Source organism: Erpetoichthys calabaricus, chromosome 7 (assembly GCF_900747795.2).
Source record: "Erpetoichthys calabaricus chromosome 7, fErpCal1.3, whole genome shotgun sequence".
Lineage (NCBI taxonomy): Eukaryota > Metazoa > Chordata > Cladistia > Polypteriformes > Polypteridae > Erpetoichthys > Erpetoichthys calabaricus.
This window is the reverse complement of record NC_041400.2, coordinates 125,993,634-126,016,378: the sequence shown is the minus strand read 5'-3', so window position 1 is coordinate 126,016,378 and position 22,745 is coordinate 125,993,634. Positions and strand designations below refer to the sequence as shown.

Here is a 22,745-nt window from a genome sequence, read left to right as displayed (position 1 = left end):
TAACTGGCAAGTCCTCTTAAGCTCCATTAGATTGGAAAGGAAGCGTCTGTAAATTGCTATCTTCAGGTCTCTCCATAGATCTTCTATGGGGTTTAAGTAGAGGCTTTAGCTGGGCCACTCAAGGACAGTCAGAGATTTGTTCCAAAGGCACTCAAGCATTGTTTCGGCTGTATGCTTCAGGTCATTGTTGTGCTGAAAGGAGAACTTTTGCCCCATTCGGAGGTTGTGTACACTCTGGACTACGTTTTCTTCCAGGATTTCACTATATTTGGCTGCATTGATCCATCTTTCAATTCTAAACACTCTCATTGTCTCTGCCTCTGAGACACACGCCAGTAGCACAATGCTGCTACCATCATGCTTCATCAGAGGGATTGTATTAGAGGTGAGCAGTGCCTGGCCATTGCCAGACCAGAGAATCTTTTTTCCTCATGGTTTCAAGCTCAAATAAATATCATTTGGCAAATTCCACGTGAGTTAACCAATGCCTTTTAATCAAGCGGCTTCCATCAGTTCACTCTGTCATAAATGCCTAATTTATCGAGTGCTGCCAAGATGGTTGACTATCCGATGAGTTTTTCCATCTCATCAGAGGATTTTTGATGCTGTGTTAGAGTCATCTCTGGGTTCTTGGTCACCTACCAAACGAAGGACCTTCCAAACTTCTTCTATTTCACAATTACTCAGGCCACTGAGTTCCTGAAATTTCTCAGTTTTATAAGTGGTTTTATACCATTGCCCTGATCTATGCCTTACCGCAATTATATTGTTGAAGCTCTACAAAAAGTTCTTTAGATAGATAGATAGATAGATTCTTTAGACTTCATAGCTTAGTTTTTGACCTAGCATGCAGTGTGAATTATGGGACCTTACTGTACATAAAGAGGTGTGTGCCTTTCTAAACATTGTCCAGTTAATTCAGTTTGCCGCAGGTGGACTCCAGTCAAGTTCTAGGCACATCTCAAGAACAATGAAAGCAAACAGGATGCACTTGACCATAATTTGGAGTGCTGCATCGAACAGTCGGAATACAGTCATATGAAAAAGTTTAGAGACCCCTCTCAGCCTGCATAATAATTTACTCTACTTTCAACATAAAAGATAACAGTGGTATGTCTTTCATTTCCTAGAAACATCTGAGTACTGGGGTGTTTTCTGAACGAAGATTTTTAGTGAAGCAGTATTTAGTTGTATGAAATTAAATCAAATGTGAAAAACTGGCTGTGCACAAATTTGGGTCCCCTTGTAATTTTGCTGATTTGAATGCATGTAACTGCTCAATACTGATTACTTGCAACACCAAATTGGTTGGATTAGCTCGTTAAGCCTTGAACTTCATAGGCAGGTGTCCAATCATGAGAAAAAGTATTTAAGGTGGTCAATTGCAAGTTGTGCTTCCCTTTGACTCTCCTCTGAAGAGTGACAGCATGGGATTGTTCAGTATCATGGTTTAGGGGAAGGCTACAAAAAGCTATCTCAGAGGTTTAAACTGTCAGTTTCAACTGCAAGGAATGTAATCAGGAAATAGAAGGCCACAGGCACAGTTGCTGTTAAACCCGGCAGGTCTGGCAGGCCAAGAAAAATACAAGCGCAGCATATGCGCAGGATTGTGAGAATGGTTACAGACAACCCACAGATCGCATCCAAAGACCTGCAAGAACATCTTGCTGCAGATGGTGTTTCTGTACATCGTTGTACAATTCAGCGCAATTTGCACAAAGAATATCTGTGTGGCAGTTTGATGAGAAAGAAGCCCTTTCTGCACTCACGCCACAAACAGAGTCTCTTGTTGTATGCAAATGCTCATTTAGAGAAGCCAGATTCATTTTGGAACAAATTGCTTTGGACTGATGAGACAAAAATGGAGTTATTTGGTCATAACAAAAAGCACTTTGCATGGCGGAGAAGAACACCGTATTCCAAGAAAAACATCTGCTACCTACTGTCAAATTTGGTGGAGGTTCCATCATGCTGTGTAGCTAGTTCAGGGACAGGGGCCCTTGTTAAAGTCGAGGGTCGGATGAATTCAACCCAATATCAACAAATTCTTCAGGATAATGTTCAAGCATCAGTCACAAAGTTGAAGTTATGCAGGGGTTGGATATTCCAACAAGACAATGACCCAAAACACGGCTCGAAATCTACAAAGGCATTCATTCAGAGGGAGAAGTACAATGTTCTGTAATGGCCATCACAGTCCCCTGACTTGAATATCATTGAAAATCTATGGGATTATTTGAAGCAGGCTGTCCATGCTTGGCAGCCATCAAATTTAACAGAACTTTAGAGATTTTGTATGGAAGAATGGTCAAAAATACCTCCATCCAGAATCCAGACACTCATCAAATGCTATAGGAGGCGTCTAGAGGCTGTTATATTTGCAAAAGGAGGCTCAACTAAGTATTGATGTAATATCTCTGTTGGGGTGCCCAAATTTATGCACCTGTCTAATTTTGTTATGATGCATATTGCATATTTTCTGTTAATCCAATAAACTTAATGTCACTGCTGAAATACTACTGTTTCCATAAAGCATGTCATATATTAAAAGGAAGTTGCTACTTTGAAAGCTCAGCCAATGATAAACAAAAATCCAAAGAATTAAGAGGGGTTCCCAAACTTTTTCATATGACTGTACTTGTATAAATTATTTCAATTTTTTATATTTAATACATCTGCAAACCTTTCTGAAAACATGTTTTCACTTTGTCATTGTTGATTATTAAGTGTAGGTTGATGGCCAAATATCACAAATTTATTCATTTAAAATTACATCTATAACACAATAAAGTGTGCAGAAAGTAAAGGGGTCTAAGTTCTTTTTTAAATCCATTGTAGATTATGTACAGTACATATTCATTTATGTATGTTTTTAGAGTATATGTATATGAATTTGTTTGTAAATATGTGTATATATTTGTTTGCATATGGATATATGTATACAGTATATGTATTTATGTGTAATAGAGACCTTCACACCTTTTGTGTCAAGTCGCATCAAATGATCAATGTCTGCTGTAACTGTGGCTGGATGATTAATTAAATGCAGAATTCAGCCTTCACATATTTGAAATAACTGAGACACAGGAATTGAACTATTTTTATATTATTTTTATCGTTATTTCTCTTCTGTTGTAATCCTGATATTCCTGTACACATACCTATGAAAGTCAGTACTAAAACCATTTTGTATATTTTTTAGTGTTAAACATTGAATGCAACCCAGAATTGGTTATTTATTTTATGCAGTTTGCATTTTACTCCTTCCATGAGGTTGAGATTTTATAAAAGCTGTTGCTAGGAACCATATGGGCTGATTTACTGACAAACTAAATGTGTAAACCATGCTGAGTATAACTGGTAAGCATTAAACGTCAGGGTGCCAAAAGTAAATGATTATCAATTACTGCTCTACCTAAAAACAGATTTGTGAACAGGTTTCATGACAAAGCATAAATGAGTCCAACTGTAATCCATCTTTTTCAGAGTTTGATGTTATGTATTTTGCTTTATTTTTATTTTATTTTTTTTCCAGCTTTAATAGCCATTGGCCAGTACAGCTCAACCATAGAAACTGTGGATGCAGGATGGTGTAAAGAGATCACGGATCAGGGAGCCACTCAGATAGCTAAAAGCAGCAAGTCCCTCAGGTACCTGGGGCTGATGAGGTGTGATAAGGTAAGAGGCTCCTCTGGAAGCTGTTAGCAGTTATTGACTGTCTGGAGTAAACAATGGAAAGGGCAGATCAAAATTAATCCTGACTTTGTCTAATTAGGTTGTTTACAAAGATTGCATTTTGCAGTATTTCATGATATGTCATATTTTAACGGCAAGGTTGAATTGGTAACTTATTAGAATGGCAGCTGCTGCAGAACATGGCCCTTTCCATGCTGATTTAGATAAGATAATTATAATAGCGTTGGTGTATTTCAATAGCTGCAGAAATAAATTGGTATTCAAAATGCAGAAGTGTTTGTTAAAGATGTAAAAAAAAAAAAATCAGAAGACCTGAGACCAAAATATTTTCACTGTCATCTTTTACTACTGAAGTATATGCTTGAGCAGGTTTATTTTTTGGGAAATTAAAGGTCATGGATTTGGTTCTTGCCAATAAATATTTTGCATATATATTACCTTGCAGCCATCATCATTGCATGCTGAAAAGCTTTTTTTTTTGTGCTGAAATGCCTATACACATTCCTGCATGGGATTGGTCTGTTCTGAAAAGCTTACCTCGTAAATTAAACATTTTGTCTTGCTACCAGGGCTTTTAAATTAACTCCCATCTGTAACGCAATTAGGTCTGGTCTTGGTTTTTTTTGGCACGCTTAAGTGAGAATTATTTTTAATTTAACAAAATGTGAATTCAAAAAAATATAAAACATGGTACTAAAACATAATGTACATTAGGTGACTCAGAATTATGTATCTAACACTGCATGTCTAACATGTAAATTTAGTGAGAGGGTCTTTTAAAAAGGATAATTTGGAACAGCATGCTCCATATACCTATGCTACTGATCAAATCTGAGAGTCTTCCAACACTGGTGAGAAGAAGACGGTAAGGAATGTGGCATACAACTGTATGGTTCTTGATATTGACATGATTGCCCGTCAAAAAATGGTGGCATGAATGGTGAAGGATCCAGACTTTGACTCGGACAAAGTACAGACTTTAGTGACAAGACTGAGTCAAAAGTCACTTAGGGGAAAGAGTTACTGCCTTGATTTATGTTTCTTTTGTGGTTCTGATTCTGGATTAATCCTTATAACATGACAAAGACTAATATTCATTCCTGTGTACTGACTCTATTGACTCCCAGACTACACATCATCATCTGTATCCTAAAAGAAAGTCCAAAAAAATCACTGTTGCTCATTATAACATTGTGACCACTTGTATGTCCTACTGGATATGTGAGTCATGGAGTGTCTTTTCAAAATGTTTTTGAAAGTGAAGTTAGAAAATATCATACTGTTCCATTGGAAGGAAAAAGAGAACAGAAATCTTTTTGTATTTATATCAACCTTAGGCCTAACTTCTCTGTTTATGACATGTGTATCCATTATGATTAAGTTCATCATCATTTATCCAAGACTCTTTAATCATTATAAGGACATCTTGTATATGCTGCTATGTACAACATTTTTTTAACACGTTTGCAGTCTTAGGTATTCTAGTGTCTGTTTCTGTTTGTCATGCTTATGGGTATCCCAACTTGTATGGGACTTTTAACTTCTTACATTCTATACCAGAGAGTACTTTGAGATCAGCCTTTACTTGTTTTTGTAGATGATTTAGTGATCTCTTATCAACCAACTTGTTTTGTTGAATAACTCACTTTTTTTTTTCTCTTTATACATTTTCATAGTTAGTACACTGAACTTTATTTCTCATTTGAACTTTTTGAATACAATTACAATCCAGAACAATTCGAGCAGACACAAGAAGAGATGATCCATCACAGTGTCAGGTAGAGAAATAGTAGCACTATTGACTTAATGAAGGTCAAACCAGAGGACTTATTTGTTTAAGGCAAAAAAATGATGATTTAGGGTTATGAAAAAATAGTAATTATATAGCCTTTAACACTGGCTTAGTTTTGCTTTTATCTTGATGACTAATATATCAAACATTGCTTTATTTCATTGTTATGTTATTCATATATATCTGTTGGTTGGTTTTTTAAAGTTTTAAATTTGCCCTTTCCTAATGTCCCTGCCTCATTCCCATTTTTTACTTTAAAAAGTCTTTGGCTTTATTGTGTTTACAACTTTCCAGTACATCAGAGTCCCTCTGGTTTATTTCCAGTTCATCTTAGTTTGTGTCCAGATCTAAAGGCTGCATACATTGTCATAAACTCAACAAAGAGCCATAGCAAGGTTTGGTGAAACCACCCGTATATTATTTCCTGGCTGCAAAATTGAATAAATTGATATACTGAAGTGTACAGATCAGAGTCCCGAACAGAACTGAGGGGATAGGGGAAAGGTGGCGGCTTTTAAAGGCCATTATAGGAAGTGACTTCAAAGGGGCCGAAACCGGAAGGGTCTTCATCCATAGGCTTGGGGCCGGAACCGGAAGGGTCTTCGTCCATAGGTTCGGGTCTAGAAGTGACGGCAATGGGGTCGAAACCAGAATTGACGTCATCAGGACCAGGTGGAATTTCCCGTGAACAGTCTGCAAAAAAGCGAGAAAATGAGTCTGTGAACTCCGCCATCTCCCAGTCTGGTTCGGAATTACTCTCATTCAAGCCCTTTAGCTGCCTTCCATGCGCATGTGTGTGACAACTTATTTGCCTGTCTGAACTGCATCAAGGTTTAGACAATTCAGTCCTTAAACTTCTTGTGTATTTAAAATGAAGTTTACCAATCTCCGTGCCCATGGTGTGAGCATTGACAGCTTTACCCATCCCAGCTCCACAGGGACCTGCACTACACTAACTGACAAGATTTTTTTTATCTCAGCAGAGAAGAGACAGCACCATACAGCAGTGCTCCTCGGAGTTAGTCCTGGGGAACTCATGTAGCTACAGGTTTTATTTCAACAAATTTTTGTTTTTAATTGGACTCTTAGCCTAATTAATAAAGTTGCTATTTACTGGTTTGCATGTTTTGAGATCATTTAGAAATTGTACATTTAAGTTAATTTCTGACTAGAATTTATCAAGATTTTATGCATATTACATGGGAATAAATTAGTGAGGTTTCTTTAACTTGGTTTGTAAGATTTTCATCATCATAATTTTAAGTCTGCATTTCCAAGTGTTTTGGTTATGTAATCCATTATTTAAAATGGTTTCATGCCAAGAAGGAGCACCACAGATGCAATGTTTGCTCTGAAGATGTTGATGGAGAAGTTTAGAGAAGGCCAGAAGGAGTTGCATTGAGTGTTTGTGGACCTGGAGAAAGCATATGACAGGGTGCCTCGAGAGGAGCTGTGGTATTGTATGAGGAAGTCGGGAGTGGCAGAGAAGTACGTAAGAGTTGTACAGGATATGTACGAGGGAAGTGTGACAGTGGTGAGGTCTGCGGTAGGAGCAACGGATGTATTCAACGTGGAGGTAGGATTACATCAGGGATCAGCTCAGAGCCCTTTCTTATTTGCAATGGTGATGGACAGGTTGACAGATGAGATTAGACAGGAGTCCCTGTGGACTATGATGTTTGCTGATGACATTGTGATCTGTAGCAATAGTAGGGAGCAGGTTGAGGAGACCCTGGAGAGGTGGAGATATGCTCTAGAGAGGAGAGGAATGAAGGTCAGTAGGAACAAGACAGAATACACGTTTGTAAATGAGAGGGAGGTCAGTGGAATGGTGAGGATGCAAGGAGTAGAGTTGGCGAAGGTGGATGAGTTTAAATATTTGGGATCAACAGTACAGAGGAATGGGGATTGTGGAAGAGAGGTGAAGAAGAGAGTGCAGGCAGGGTGGAATGGGTGGAGAAGAGTGTCAGGAGTAATTTGTGACAGACGGGTATCAGCAAGAGTGAAAGGGAAGGTCTACGGGACGGTAGTGAGACCAGCTGTGTTATATGGGTTGGAGGTGGTGGCACTGACCAGAAAGCAGGAGACAGAGCTGGAGGTAGCAGAGTTAAAGATGCTAAGATTTGCACTGGGTGTGACGAGGATGGATAGGATTAGAAATTAATACATTAGAGGGTCAGCTCAAGTTGTAAGGTTGGGAGACAAAGTCAGAGAGGCGAGATTGCGTTGGTTTGGACATGTGCAGAGGAGAGATGCTGTGTATATTGAGAGAAGGATGCTAAGGATAGAGCTGCCAGGGAAGAGGAAAAGAGAAAGGCCTAAGTGAAGGTTTATGGATGTGGTGAGAGAGGACATGCAGGTGATGGGTGTAACAGAACAAGATGCAGAGGACAGAAAGAAATGGAAGAAGATGATCCACTGTGGCAACCCCTAACGGGAGCAGCCGAAAGAAGAAGAAAGGAGATTTAATAATGATAAAATGATTAAAGATAAAATTAATGAAGTAAAATACACATTGCACCCATGTGGAATGCTGAGAAGACCTACATAGGGACTTCCTCAGTTTGCTAACACCATGATCTCATTCAAGTGCCTGTTTCTTGGATAACTAGGATCATTTAGGGTCTTTTCGCATATTAGGAACCTAGATTTAAGATGCACTACCGATATGTCTATCTATAGAAATCTTTTTTGTCACATTATTACAATTTTCTGTAATGTAATAAGATAGGTTGCCTTGTTTATATTTTAGATAATAGTCTTAATATGTATGCCTACTGAGAAACAGATTGATTGATCTTGTAAATATGGTGAAGATTACAAGATTGAATGCAATTAATTTTCAGATATTTACATGAGTTATGAGAGCTTACAGTGAAAAATGTATTTATCATGCAAAGTGAAAAGTGCAGAATGGCACTCCGGAATATTTTCTAATAATGTAAAAAGATTTGAAATATGGTGTTTTTTTCCTTCAAAATACAGATTTTAAATATAAAGGAGATCTATGTTTATTAGACTCGTCATAATAAATAACCAATGCAAGGCATTAAAGACAATAAATCTAAATTACAGTATAGAAGTGTGTCTGATTTATTTTTTTTTTCCTTACCTCGTCATTGCTAATACATTCATTTTTTTAACAGCTAGAGTAATGCTGATCTGGTATACTTGCACTTGTCAGAATGCAAAGTCATTCCCTTTTTCAGAGGAGTTATTCATTGTGTGACATACAGTAGTTACAGCTCAGCATCTTCTATAGAAATTCATAAAGAAGTCCTCTGTGGCTCAGGCTCTGTGAAAGGCGACGCTACTGAAAATGAGGCGAGTTGAAAGAAAAATGTAATTTAGTCTTCTAAAAGTTTTAACATTTTGTGCAATATGTATTGAAGCCAATTTACTGAATACACTGAAATCATTCATGCATGGCAAGACTGAAATGTTGAATTAATATAATAGACATGATAGAGTATAATTTTCAGGTGGTCATTTTCTGTTGCTATCAATGCGATTCTTGTCTGTTACATCTGCATTTCACCCTGACTGGTACAAATCTCAAAACGAAAGTTTGATTTATTGTGAGAGGACACATTTAACAACAGATGGAGAAGAAAAACAACCTTAAATCTAAGCAAAGAATTATGACATGCATCTGTAACATACTGTACCTATGTTTGTGCTGATTGAGTTCTTTTTCATATTTTTTCTTTTTTTTTTATAAATTGTACACTTCATAAAGAAAAATCATTATTTAACTTAGAATCAGAGTAGTAAAATTAATTTATCTAGAAAGTGAAAGCAACTTTGAAATGAGAAAATATAAATGTATCCTTATAGATGTGTTATAACAAGTAAAAGATTAAACCATTATTTGTTCTGTTTGATGCCTTTGTACTACAATTAAACAGCAGTATAAGAGAGCAATATGAATCAACTCGGCAGTAATTCTAGCAAGATATGCATTGCTAAAATATACATTCTTTAGTCTTGATTAAAATTCTGAGACTGATGGAGCATTGCTAATATTGGCAAGTACATCACTAGTTTTATTTATTTTTTTAATTTTAAAGAGGCTTGCACCTTAAGATCTCAATATATGATCTAGACTACAGGCACTAATATATGTTTTAAAGGGGAGCTAAACCATTTACAATTCTATATGTGAAATGGAGAGTTTTAAATTTGCTCAAAATTCAATTGGAAGCTAGTAAGGTGATTATATAACTTATTTTTCCATACATCTTACCTGTAGATTAACTGTAGATTTCTAAGTAAATGATTTGAAAAAGCCTTACCATAAAGCATTACAATAGTCAGGTCCACTTGAGAAGAATAGATAAGCATTTCCTGACCCTGCATCTTAAGAATCCAGGGTTGCAACATTGTTAAGATAGAGAGAGCAGGTTTTAGAAAGCACGGAATTGTGATGATTGTAGTTTAATCCTTTCACAAAGATAACACCTAAATTTTAGACATACGGTCTAAATGAAATTCTGTCTAAATTCTGTCTTTTGAGTTAGCAATATTTAATGTCACATCCCACAAAATATTTTGTCTTGCTTGTGCAACCACTTTTCTGTAGTTAACATGATGGTTTTGCCATAGTGCATCACACAAAAGATGTCCTAATGTTTGGGAACAGGTGGTAGTCAAATGGTGTCAGGTCTAGAAAACAGGGTATGTTTAACATCTCTTCCATGCCAACGTTTTGCAGAATACCTTATGCAACTCATGCATTGTCAAAATTTGACATTGTCACGAAGCATAAGGGAGATGGTTTTTCTCAGTGCTTTTTATTTTTATTACTTCAAACTTCTAAGAAAATCATCTGACTTTGAGCGGTTATGCTGGCCTTTTTGAGGTATGTAATCAATATTGATTACCCCTTAAACATCTTAAAAATGTATGCATATGATCTTGCTAACACTGGCTTATACCTGGAATTTCTTTTGGTATTGGAGAATTATCATGTTTCTGTTCTTCCAATTGTTATTTGGACTCTGGTCCATAGCGATGTATCTAAGTTTCAATATCCAGTTAAGAAATTCTTCTTAAATTTCTCTATATTCAGAATAGTTAAGAAGCTCAAGATTCTTCTTGGAATATTAGATGCACTAAAGCTTCATGTCAGAAGTCAACATTCTGGGAACCCAAAATTTCTCATGCGCAACTGTTCATAAATAGCAGATTTGGCTGATACATGACTAATATCTGTCGTGTCAGCCTTATCATGCACCATCACTTTTTGTTCTTCTGTCGTCAGTGTGGGAGAATGGCCAGACCTTAGGTCATCTTTGAGAAATGTCATATCTTGCTGGAATTCTGCAGACACTCTCTTTGACTATGGCTTGCAAAATGTGCTGACTTTGATACATGTTGACTTAATGTGAATGAATCTTCAAAGATGTACTGTTCTCAAGCATTATAAATTCAGAGATAGCACTCTACTTGATTTTGCAGTTGCTGATATCCATGTGAAACATACATTAGAAACTTGTAATTCATATATTTTATTACAGAGGATGTAATCATTAGACACTTAAAAAATGTGTGCTGTAAAATACTTTTTAGGTTCAAATTTCAACCTCTCTGATCACCATATATATATATATATATATATATATATATATACATACACATATATATATATATATATATATATATATATATATATATATATATACATACACATATATAGTGTATTATTTATACTTATAGTCATTTTCTTGTTATCTGCAGAAGTTATGTTCCTGCAAACCTTCACAGAATCCATAACTATAAAATCATTTATGCTATGGAAAAATGGGTTTAGGTTCTGGCAGAACCTATTCACCATATAATTGTGTGTGCCAAAAATCAACCAAGTTTATCACAACACAATAGCACTTAGGAGTACATGGCTAAACACTTTCGTTAGCATTATGCTTTGCTGCCATTGTTTAAATTTAATACATTTACCCTGTATCTAAAAAACTGTGTAAAACACTGAGAACACATGGAATTTTATCAGAATGTGGAGACTTGGTAACACCACAGAATCTGCAAGAACAAGACCACAGCTTCCCTTGGCGGAGCTGGTGTCACTGCTGCACATTAGCCCTCTCCGTAATTTTTTTTCTATTGTGCATGACCACAAATGGGTGCAAGTGTTGCAAAATGTGTTACACTTTTATAAAAGCAGACTGGGGGCTCTGCTTGCTTCACTCACCAACAACTGTGGGCGGACGCTGGGCGCCCGCTATCTTGCAGCAAAGCCGCTTGAAAGGTATCAGGGTGCTCCTCTGTTAGAGAAAGCTATTGTATTTAAGGAGATGTTATATAGAAGAGTATTCGGGGGGCGCGGAAAGGAAGATGGTTTGGTCCTTTGTTATTTTAGACAGAAAATCAGTTACTTGAGTATTTTACTACAATTGTCTCCTTTAAATACCAAATAATAATAAAATAGAGTAAAAAGTAAAAGTAGAAGTAAAAAAAAGTGCAATGTAATAAAAAAATAAAAAGAAAATAAAAAATTAAATTGCATTAACGCCTCGTCAAAAACAGTATTATGAATTACTTTTTCCTCAAAGTTACATTCTAGAAACATTGCTTTTTTGCATTTCTGTTTGCATATTGTTTGGCATATTTTTCTTTTTTTCATTTATTGGACGATTCTCTTTGTTCTTGATTTCTATTATATTCAGCTCTTTTTTGTTTATTTTCTTTTTTTTCGACATTCATTATCAGCAGTTGCCATTCTTTTTCTATCGCAGTCTAAAATTCGATGTTCTTGAATAGATAATTTGCTTTTTTTTGCCTTGTGTTGAAAGGCGAGTTATCCCTGAGAGTGTCACATGTTGGTACGGAGAGAGGATGTGCACAGTAGGAGTAATGACTGGGAGAGCGGTGTGGAGGGGAATGGTCAAGGCTGAAAACCACGGATCCAATGGAAAACTTCTTTAACATAATAGAGAGTAATAGAATAGTGAATTTCCCCTTGGGATTAGATAGATAGATAGATACTTTATTAATCCCAATTAATAAAGTATCTATCTATCTATCTATCTATCTATCTATCTAGAATACACGTATACATACACACACGCACACATGTGCACACAATCTCTCTGTCTGTCTCTGCACACACATATGTATATATATTTATGTATATAGATACACGCACACAGGGTGTTTTAGATGTAGTGCTTAGCTGTATAAAAATAGTTTCTTTGTGTATTATGTAGAAGAAAAGAATAAATGTGCATTTATTGCTATTATGCTATCCATTGTTAGATTTTGATTTACACTTACTTCTGCATGGATCTACTTCCATGAAAGGTTTTTTGGGTGTATTATTTTAGAGTTTTGCAATTAATGCATCTTTATGTTTAATTGGTGGATATCCTGTTTTGTTTAATATAGAATTTAATATTACATTTTTGATAGATGCAGGAAACATGCTTTAGTAAATAAAAATGTCATTACTGTTGGCGGTGACAATGAAATCAACTCAGAGGATACATCTTGCCATTTTCTGTTCTAGCTTTCTCCTGGTTAACATGTCACAGGGGACAAGAGTTTGTACTAGGAGTTATAAGCATAAGAATGATATAAAGAAGACAAAACAAAATGATGTACTCAATTTAGAAAGCAGTTAAAAATAAACATTGCTTATTAAACTACAAACTTGAAATATTTGCATCAATTGTCAAGCTACAAAAATATCACAAGAGGTCAGTTGCACTGTGTTCACCCATTCTGTCTCATTCCATCATCTTATCTTTCTTTCAGTCACATGCTTCCTCAGAAGTTGTAATCTCTTCTTTGTATGCATGCCTGCTGCTCTAGAATGCTTTAGTTTGACATCGACTTGTGGGTAGCAGGAGCCAGACAGCCAGAGCTGTAAAGAAGGTAGTAAACCATCACATTACTTTGCACTAATTGACATGGAGGAGGAGAAGGTTGGGAGCATGCGCTGATAGTGCATTGCTGTAACCACCACACAATAAGATGAAAATTCATTAATAGAGAAGATATAAACTTAGGGAACTTTGACAATAAAGCTGTCACCTCCAGACTGACAGCAAAGTGGCATAAACCTAAAAAGCAGACCACTTTCTAGTGTTACAAATTTTGAAAAGCTACATCCAACAGCAACACAGCAGATGATGTGGTCACAGAATACCCACACCATTCCCAATTTTGGCTATACTGTGAAGCATTTGGGAGTATTGTATTTAACTGAACTGTAACGAAAAGTTTTAGCACTTAATCATATTGAATTTGCATCCAGTATTAGTGTATTATATTAAGCATGCATTCAAGAGTCTAGTTACTACTACTGTATTGTCATGCATCTGTTGTTTAATTAAAAGCGTATTGCCAAAATAAAAAACATCACTATAAACATATTAACATTCTAAGGTGCACACTCATATTCTTTACTTTTAAATTTCAAAATGTAAACAACTGAAAACATGATAGAAAAAATAATGCTGACTCTCACGCTTACCTAAAGTATTCCTACCGTGAGTAGGTGCAGAGTTAATTTATTTAAGATGAATTACTTCATAGAAGGGGTAGATTTAGCTTATTAAAGTTTGTCCTTTTCTACAGAGAACAAACATCAAATTGATTTTGGCTATTAATGCTACCCTTGTTATATGGTAATATTAACACTGTAGAACTCCTTCTTAAACTTGAGTAAAAGTTGACATTTTGTCTGGTACTTTTGACTTCTGCCTCTTTCCTCCATTATCTGCCTGGTCAGAGTGTCTGTTGATTTTTGTCGTGGTCCTTGTATTGCCTGCATCATCTGTTTTTCGCACATCTCAATGGCGTGCTGTTAAGTAACAAAGTCTAAACTGTGTTGATTTTTAGATGATTGCTCGGTGATGGATTATCATCCCTTCCAGGTGGGCTTTTACCTCCTGACTGACAATAGAGTCATAATCTGCAGCATCCTTTGAAAAAGATATGCTTAATATGGATTTATCATATATAAAGCTGGGATACCTCCTATTGAAAAGCGAGTTAAGAAAATGTATCCATGTGTGGACTGTTAAATTAATACAGAAAGATGAAATAATACAGCTAATATTTATATTTTAATGAGAACATTTGAGGCAAAGGATAGTTAAAAATAAGCATGTCATTGTCCATTGAGAAACTACCTATTGTAAATAATTCTGCAATAAAATCAGATCTGAGTAGAATTAATTATAGGCTGCCAGCAAATAGTAGCTTTGGCAGTTGCTGTAAAGATTTTTTTTTTTCGTTTTTCTTTCTGATAAAATAATGTGTGTAGTAGTGGGATATCTTTGTCGCTGTTTTTTTCCTTTGTTCCTAATAAAGAAATTAGAAAAATAATCTTATTTTGGCAAGTTAAATAATTTATACTAATTATGCTTCTAGTAGATGTATGCAGCATTTTCCCAGGAATGCAGTCAACATTGCAACCACAGTAACACTGATTCCATCATGTTGATATCCTTACATGATGTCATTAATCACAATTCAGATTTCAGTGTATGTTTTATCAAGGTTTTCAATCTGAAAAATGAGTGCCCAGCTATTGTAATAATAGATTTTTTGTGATTACATTTTCATTTAAGAAAATTCACAAATAAACAATTTTGAATACATTTTAGTATAAGATAAAAATTAATTAAAGTTTAATAACCCCTGAATGGTAACACAGAGCCGCACACAAAAAGAGCTTGCCATGAACACAATGCAGACTGTAGATGCTTAAGCAAGCTGGGAAAGGGAAACACCACCTCCACAACTGATGAGCATAAATGGGTTTAGGGAGAGAAATATGACCAGGATACGCCACCATCCGGTCCTTTACGAGATCAACATGATACCACTTTTGAATGTAGAAGCCTGGTGTCCCATTGTCCCTTGCCACTGAGAGTTCAAGAAAGAGAAGTCTGAAGAAAGCTGATTTCCAGACCAGAAAGGAAATCGAGTCATCAGACCTCCAGTAGAAGACTAGGGCTTGCTTAGAAACAATTATTCCTAATGTGAAAAGCCTCTGCTTGAACATAGGAAGAAAGAAACAGAAGAAGAGGGTCAAGGAGAAGAAAGTTTCTGTGGATAAAGGCATTGTAAAATACTATAGAAAGGTAGCTAAAGAGACCCAGAAAATAGATACTAATGGGCATTCCCAGAACATATGCAGAAAGGTACCTGAGGTGAACAGAGATGACACTTGGGATCATTAAGGAAGCCCACGGAGAAGTACTTTCTAGGAGTAATATATGAACATTGTACAAACTGCAAGTCCAGATTTTTGTAATAAATGAATTTTAATAGAATCTGTGGAACTGAACTCCATTATCCATCTGCTGGACAGGTAACCACATGTTTGTAGGGAAACAGTTTGTCTTCATCAGGCTTTTTAACTTTTTAGAAATTCTTCTCAACCTCTAAAAATAATTGTGAGCCTTCTTTAAAGGTTTTAGAAATCAAGGAATCTTGTTATCACATTTATTTTGATGTTTGATACATTTTTACAATAAGTAGCATTCTCCTGTGACCCCATTTTGTTTTTCCCATGGGCACCACCATTCTGAGGTATATAGGCATGGTCATCCAGAAGTGTGTGGTTCATAATATTTCTGGGTCAAAAGATCACATCATGCACTTCCTGGTTGTCCTTGAATGGATTCTCCCAAAAGACCTTTGCATTTATTCTTTGTTGTTTTTGAATTTCTTGTGTTGAATGTTTTAGCCCTGCTTTTTGACTACAATTTATGATTTACTATTTTGCTCTATTTACATGAGCCACTTAATTTTTGGGTTTCCAAACTTTTCCTCACTCATTTCCAAACTACGATTTCTGGAAACACACCCTGGGGACTGTTTTTGATTCTGACTGTTGGCTTATAATTTTTGACTAAGTAACATCTCCTGATTTCAGTTCCTTTCAAAGCTGCTGCCACCTCATGTTCAACATAGTCAGTACATATTCAATAGCAATTATTTTTTTAGCGAAAAAAGAACACAATAAATTTACAAATTTTATTTTATTGTTTTGCTGTTCAATTCTTATAAATATGATATCTTGACTCCTCACATAAGTAGTAGTAAATTTATTGAAAATTTAGAAAGTGTAATGATTGGAGCTGCCTAAACTGCATGTACTTTTTGGGTCCTTAAATGCCTTGTTTGGCTTATTGCTGTTAGTCTTGGACTAAGGGTGAGTGTGAGTGGCAGTCTTAGATGATTCATTTGAGAAGTTTCACTGAACAGTTTCACAATGGAGCTACAGAGAGAGCTAAACAGGTTTAACAGCAGTTACTGCTGCAGATTGTGCTGTCGTGAATCGCACAGGACATTTCAAATTAATGCCAAAGAGAGTCATACAAGAAGTTTAATGGATGATTTGTCATGGAGTCCTATTATGAGAAAGAGAGGTCGTCAGAACTACAAGATGGACAAAAACTGCTACCAGTCACAAAAGAGTCGCACAGGCAGTTACAGTGAGAACCTGCACAATGTTCTGGCACAAGAGAGCCTACACACACAGACTTCTTGTTACATGAGTGTTACTGGCGAGTTGGAGGTTTTGTCAAAGTGTTTTTTAATATTAGCAAGCTGCAACAAAAATTGTGTTAACTGCCCAGACACCATTTTAGGATTGATGCCAAGACGAGTACAAAGTACATTATTACACACAAAAAAACACACACACGGCCTATGGGGGTTACATAGTAGTAAGTCCTCACTATCAAGTGGTGAGCATGCAGTTTACATGTAGTTGGGTAGAGCTGTCATTAAGGTCTGGGACTGGATATAACTAGTCCGGTTTTCGCCCCCTCCATAGTATGGAAACAACACTTATCAAAATTACTAATGACCTCCTTATGGCAACTGATTCTGGTTTAATCACTATTCTCATCCACCTTGATCTGAGTGTGGCAATTGACACTATATGTCACACTAATAGATTATCTTCGATTGCCATTACCCACACTCCACTAGATTGGTTTAGATCCTACCTCTCAGGCCACACTCAATTCGTTCAGCTTAAAACATTTACATCCCAACCCACCGCTGTTACGTCAGGTGTACCGCAGGGCTCTGTTCTGGGACCTCTCCTTTTCATTATTTATCTCCTTCCCTTTGGCAATATCTTTCGTAAGTATAACATTAACTTCCACTGTTATGCTAATGACACCCAGCTCTACCTCACTACCTACTGCTTCCTTTCCACCTTCCCTGCTTATTGATTGCATAGCAGAAATTAAATCTTGGTTTTCTTCAAATGTTCTAAAATTAAATAGTGACAAAACTGAGGTTCTCCTCATTTGTACAAAATCAGCTTTATCCAAAATTGATCATTTTTCATTTGTTATTGATAATTCCTCTGTCTTCCCTTCCCCACAGGTTAAGAGTCTGGGTGTCATCCTTGACAGTACTTTATCCTTTCAGTCCCACGTCAATAACATCTCCCGGTCTGCTTATTTCCACCTGCCTAACATTAATCGTATTCGCCCCTCCCTAACTCCCCACACCACTGCTGTCCTTGTTCATAGCCTTGTCACTTCTCGTCTGGATTATTGCAATTCCCTTTTCTTTGGTCTTTCTCACATATCTCTTTATAAGCTTCAACTGGTACAGAGTTTAGCTGCCTGCATCACTGCTAGAACCCCCTCTGTTCACCATATCACTCCCATTTTACAACAGCTTCATTGGTTTCCAGTTAAGTTCCACATTGAATTCAAAATTCTTCTGTTAACTTTTAAGGCTATCCACGACCTTGCCCCTCCATATCTGTCCGACCTCCTCCATGTTGCCATTCCCTCCCATACAATTAGATCATCTTCCTCCATCCACTTGACTGTCCCCTTCGTCCGTCTTACCACCACCAACTAAATGCTCTGCTCCCCAGCTCTGGAACTTATTACCTTCCAAGCTTAGAAACATTGAATCATTCTCACTTTTCAAATCAAAACTTAAAACTCATTTGTTTAAGACTGCTTTTTCTCTTTGACTACAATTGCCCTGTCTGATTTTAAATTTTGTATTTTTAGTTTTGTTTATAATGTGTGTTTTATCTATTGTTCAGTGTCCTTGTGTCTTCAGAAAGGCACCTGCAAAAAAATAAAATGTATTTTAATTATTATTAGTCGGTTGGTAGAAATTGGGTGTTGTTGCAAGAGACTGATAACCAACTTTATCTGGAGAGACAGACTTTTCCAGAAATATTACAAAAAGAAGACAAGCCCTTGAAACCGGGACACTGTGAGCAACTATATCTAGTTGTTGTTTTTATTCATATTTTGTTTTATTTAGGTTGTGTTGAACAAGTGATGGGGCTGGTGTTTGTTTTAGTTTATATCTCACAATGAATCCAAGTAATGTCTCAGGCTTGCAATGGTATTTAATAACTGGCATTTTGTACATATTTCCAAGTACTTTTGACACATGTCGTTCAGCATTTTTGTGAAGCCTTGTTTATTGTTTTTGATGACGATCAAGTTTGCTCATTAACAAGCATATACTGCTTGTAAGCTTAAGTAATGTTATTTTTGGTTTTTAATTTCAAAGCAGTGCTGAAATGATTTTAGATCCTGGAATATCATGCTAAGATGGCTTGCTTAAAACAGTTTTAGCGAAGAAAGATGTTGTCAATTCAAGGATAATCTCACTGAAAGGAGGTATCTCAGGTTCTACCTGAAAAGGTGCCAGAATGTATCTCATTAACTATCCAAAATCCAGCCCTTCAGGGTTGTATGGAATAAGATAGTGAGAAAGAGTAAAAAACCCGTATTACATTAACTTAAAAGTTCCTAAGGTCTGAATGTATATAAATCCCTTATGCACTCACTGCAGTACATATCCAAATCCTTTTGTTTGCCAGAATGGCCCTTAGCATGTTCAGTTAATTTGGTACAGCTTTTTGATGTTATGAATGTTACCAGACTTGTAGTTGGTTTAAATGACAACCTTATCGGTTGATTTTATGATGTTGGCATTTAGAAAAAAAATACAAAAATGATTTGCTTTGTCTGTTGATATTACACTTCATAATTATTTGATCTTTGTCAGCATGAAAGAGGTTTGAGTGCCAGTGCAGCATAGCACTGATTTTGACAGAACAACATCTGGCCATTGTGGTTGCGTTTTCCATTCGTCTGTCTCCGCACTCTATTTTTTTTCTTAATCATTGTTTAAGGAAATGAAGCTTGATGTTATTAAACGTAAAGTTCATACACTGAACTGTATGAAACAGCCAATATTTTTTCAATAAAAACCGTTCAAAAATTACAAACAAATACCAAAATCAGATTTGCATGCTGGATAGGAATTTTTCATTAAATCATACAGCATGTTTTAAACAACAAATAAACATCCTTTATTGTACTCTGTATAGCACCTTTCTATAGTTTAAATTTTAAATTGTGCTTTCTCAAACAAATTTCAAACATATAGTCCAGTTGCTTATACGATGTCTGTTTATTAAATAACTAGACTGTCTTTGTATCTCTTAAACAAAGCAGTGAGAACTGATTATGAGCACTTGCCATATAGGTTGAATCCAAATCTGCACAACAAACGACAACACTCTGCCATTTAGTTGATTGTCAGTCACCGTTTAATGCAGTTGTGTTTCCCCTTGTGTGCCGGAATCATGCTAAGTTTAAAAGCTGGGCAACATGTCAATTTGAAATTTCTAGTAAAATTGAACAAAACACCAACAAAATCTTTTGAAATGCTTACTGAGGCTTATAGGGAAGACTGCATGTCTTGTGCGGATATATTTTTCCTAAATTGAAATCGGTGCTTAAAGGAACATGTGTTGAGTCAATGGATGCAGTACAGAAGAAACTGTCAGATATCTTGAAACAGCTGACAGAAACTCATCTGCTCCACACCTTCGACCACTGGAAACCAAGACTGCATTGGTGCGTAATTCCGAATGGGTTGTATATTGAAAGGGACAAGCATTAGAATCATTATATAAATAAAAGTGAGTTATTTTGTCAGCCGCATTATTTGATAGATGTACCTTCTCCCAGCACAGTCTCTTTCCTTGTCTCCCATTCAGTTTAGCTCGATTTATAATGAATTTGGTGAAAAAAGAATAAATATTGATTACATAGCTATACCTTAAAGGTGTTGTGAGTTTATGCTGGTGCAGTTAAACTAACAGGATTGTGTTGAAATAAAGAATAAGTGAAGTTCACAGGATATATTTTCACATGATTTAGTTTATTCCTATGACTGATTTGTACACTTAGTAGTTTCTGGGAAGAGTATACTAGAAATTGCTGCTGGCATTATGAATAAACTGGTCTGTTATAAAGAGAGCTAAATCATTAGCCTGTAAAATGAATGAAAGACATATTACTTGATAAATATTTTAATTGGAATATATGATTGTTTTGGTTGCTCTTTAAAAAACCTTCATTACAGACTTTATTTTTATTATTGGATTTTTTTAAATAGATATCTTTATACAATAATTAATCAACAATAAAATAATGAACTTAACCTTATGTCTGTATTTTACTTGTCTAATAATCCATTTAGGACTCATTCACGGACTAATACTGTAGCTTAAGCATTCATTTGTACTTAGAACTACTTTAGTGTAAAGGAGACCCTTTAGAATAACCAAAGTCAAGAATGCAGTATAAATGTTAATAATGGTGGGCAGATGTTTGAAGGTGTTTAAGATATGCTGTGAAATTGCCATCTTTAACTCGGCTATGGTGTCTGTTCCTCAAGAAAAATGGGAATCTGGGAGATGAACTCCCATTTGAATTCCCATCTGTTAACACCTGCACAAAACCTGACAGGAGTGTAGTTACAGAACTGAAAATAATTAGGAAAACATGATATGTAAAAATAATCTCAATGAGCTTTCCATCATTCTGTTCCAGATATCTTTTCACCACTTTTGGCAGAATATGTAAGGTCATTTTTATGTTTAAGGTTACCAGATTCCTGTGCAAGACTTGAATCATCAAGTTTTTTCCTGTTTTTTTTTTTTTTTAAGGAGTGAACAAAATAGTCAGTGTTTCTGTGCAGACAATTGTTATTTTCATGTGTATGTATACAGTATATGAACTATATAAATTTAATGGGTGTCTTTGCCAGAGATTAGACAACTAAACTGAGATTCATAATTGTACCAGTTGGCATTTGTAGGAAAATTTCATTAATTTACAGACATATTTTCCTCAGGTTTAGGGTCATGTAGAGAGTTTGTGCTTATTCCTGGAGCACTGGGTGCAATTTCAAAAAGGACCATATTAGAGTTACAAATAAATCTTACATGAATTGTACAAGTATTGTAGGTGAGTTGAGAAAGCACAAAGCAGTCTGTATAAAAAAGGATCTGACTTTTAAGAAGCAAATAACTTACTATACTATCAACACTTCATGTTTCCACAGAGTTCCTTAGCCCTTATTCACTGTCTTTCACTGTATCAATAATTTGATTTCTTTTTTTAGTTTGATTTTTTGATTTGATATACTTTGTTAATCCTCAAGGGTTAATTCTTTTAGCTTGATCTTTGGTGGTCATAGCATAGGGGCATCCATTGTACAGCACCCCGGGGCAATTCCATACTCAAGGGCTCAACGGAGTAGGATCCCTTCTGCGATTTGAACTGACAACCTTCCAGATACCAGCACAGGTCCTTAACCACAGATTTACAAATTTACAACTTTTGTTACTCCATCTATTTTCAATCCAGCTTATTTCTATCCAGGATCATGGCAAACAATCCCAGCAGCACCAGGTGCAAGGTGGGAACCAACCCTGGAAGGGACACCACACAGCCACCTTTATGTCTTTATTATAGGAAGGGAAAGCCTAAGAAAACACCAAACAGCCCGTGACCTGACCAGGTGCTTAATGTAACTGCTGCAACTCTGTGCTGTGCAGTATTTGTTTATTCCATTTTGTCTATATGCTGAGTTGCCAGTTTATTAAGTACATCCCCACCTTCACACAAATGCTACTTTACAACATATCATATGTCATATGATAGCAATGTATAAAATAAATTAAGAAGACAAATGTTCCTGGAATCTGTTAGTGTTAATTGAACATTGGAAGTAGTAAAACCAGAGACTTTAGAAACTTGAATATGGCAGGATAGTTGCCACTAGGCTTGTCAGTTCTAGCATCTCCTGAGCAGTTGTCATTATGAGTTTCTCACACTCAAACATTTCAAGAGTTTATAAAGAATGGTTCAAAAAGCAAAACAGCACACTTCCAGTTTATAGAAACAGCTTGTCGATCAGAGGATTC

General features: G+C 36.0%; 1 protein-coding gene across 2 annotated transcripts in view; it reads left to right on the top strand.

Moving 5' to 3' along the window:
• fbxl17 (F-box and leucine-rich repeat protein 17) overlaps nucleotides 1-22,745 on the top strand; it is a 965,787-nt gene that overhangs the window by 885,508 nt on the left and 57,534 nt on the right. For both annotated transcript variants that reach the window (XM_051929669.1, XM_051929670.1), the window contains exon 9: nucleotides 3,536-3,678. In XM_051929669.1, the coding sequence (XP_051785629.1) occupies nucleotides 3,536-3,678 (143 nt within the window). The remainder of the gene's footprint in view (nucleotides 1-3,535; nucleotides 3,679-22,745) is intronic.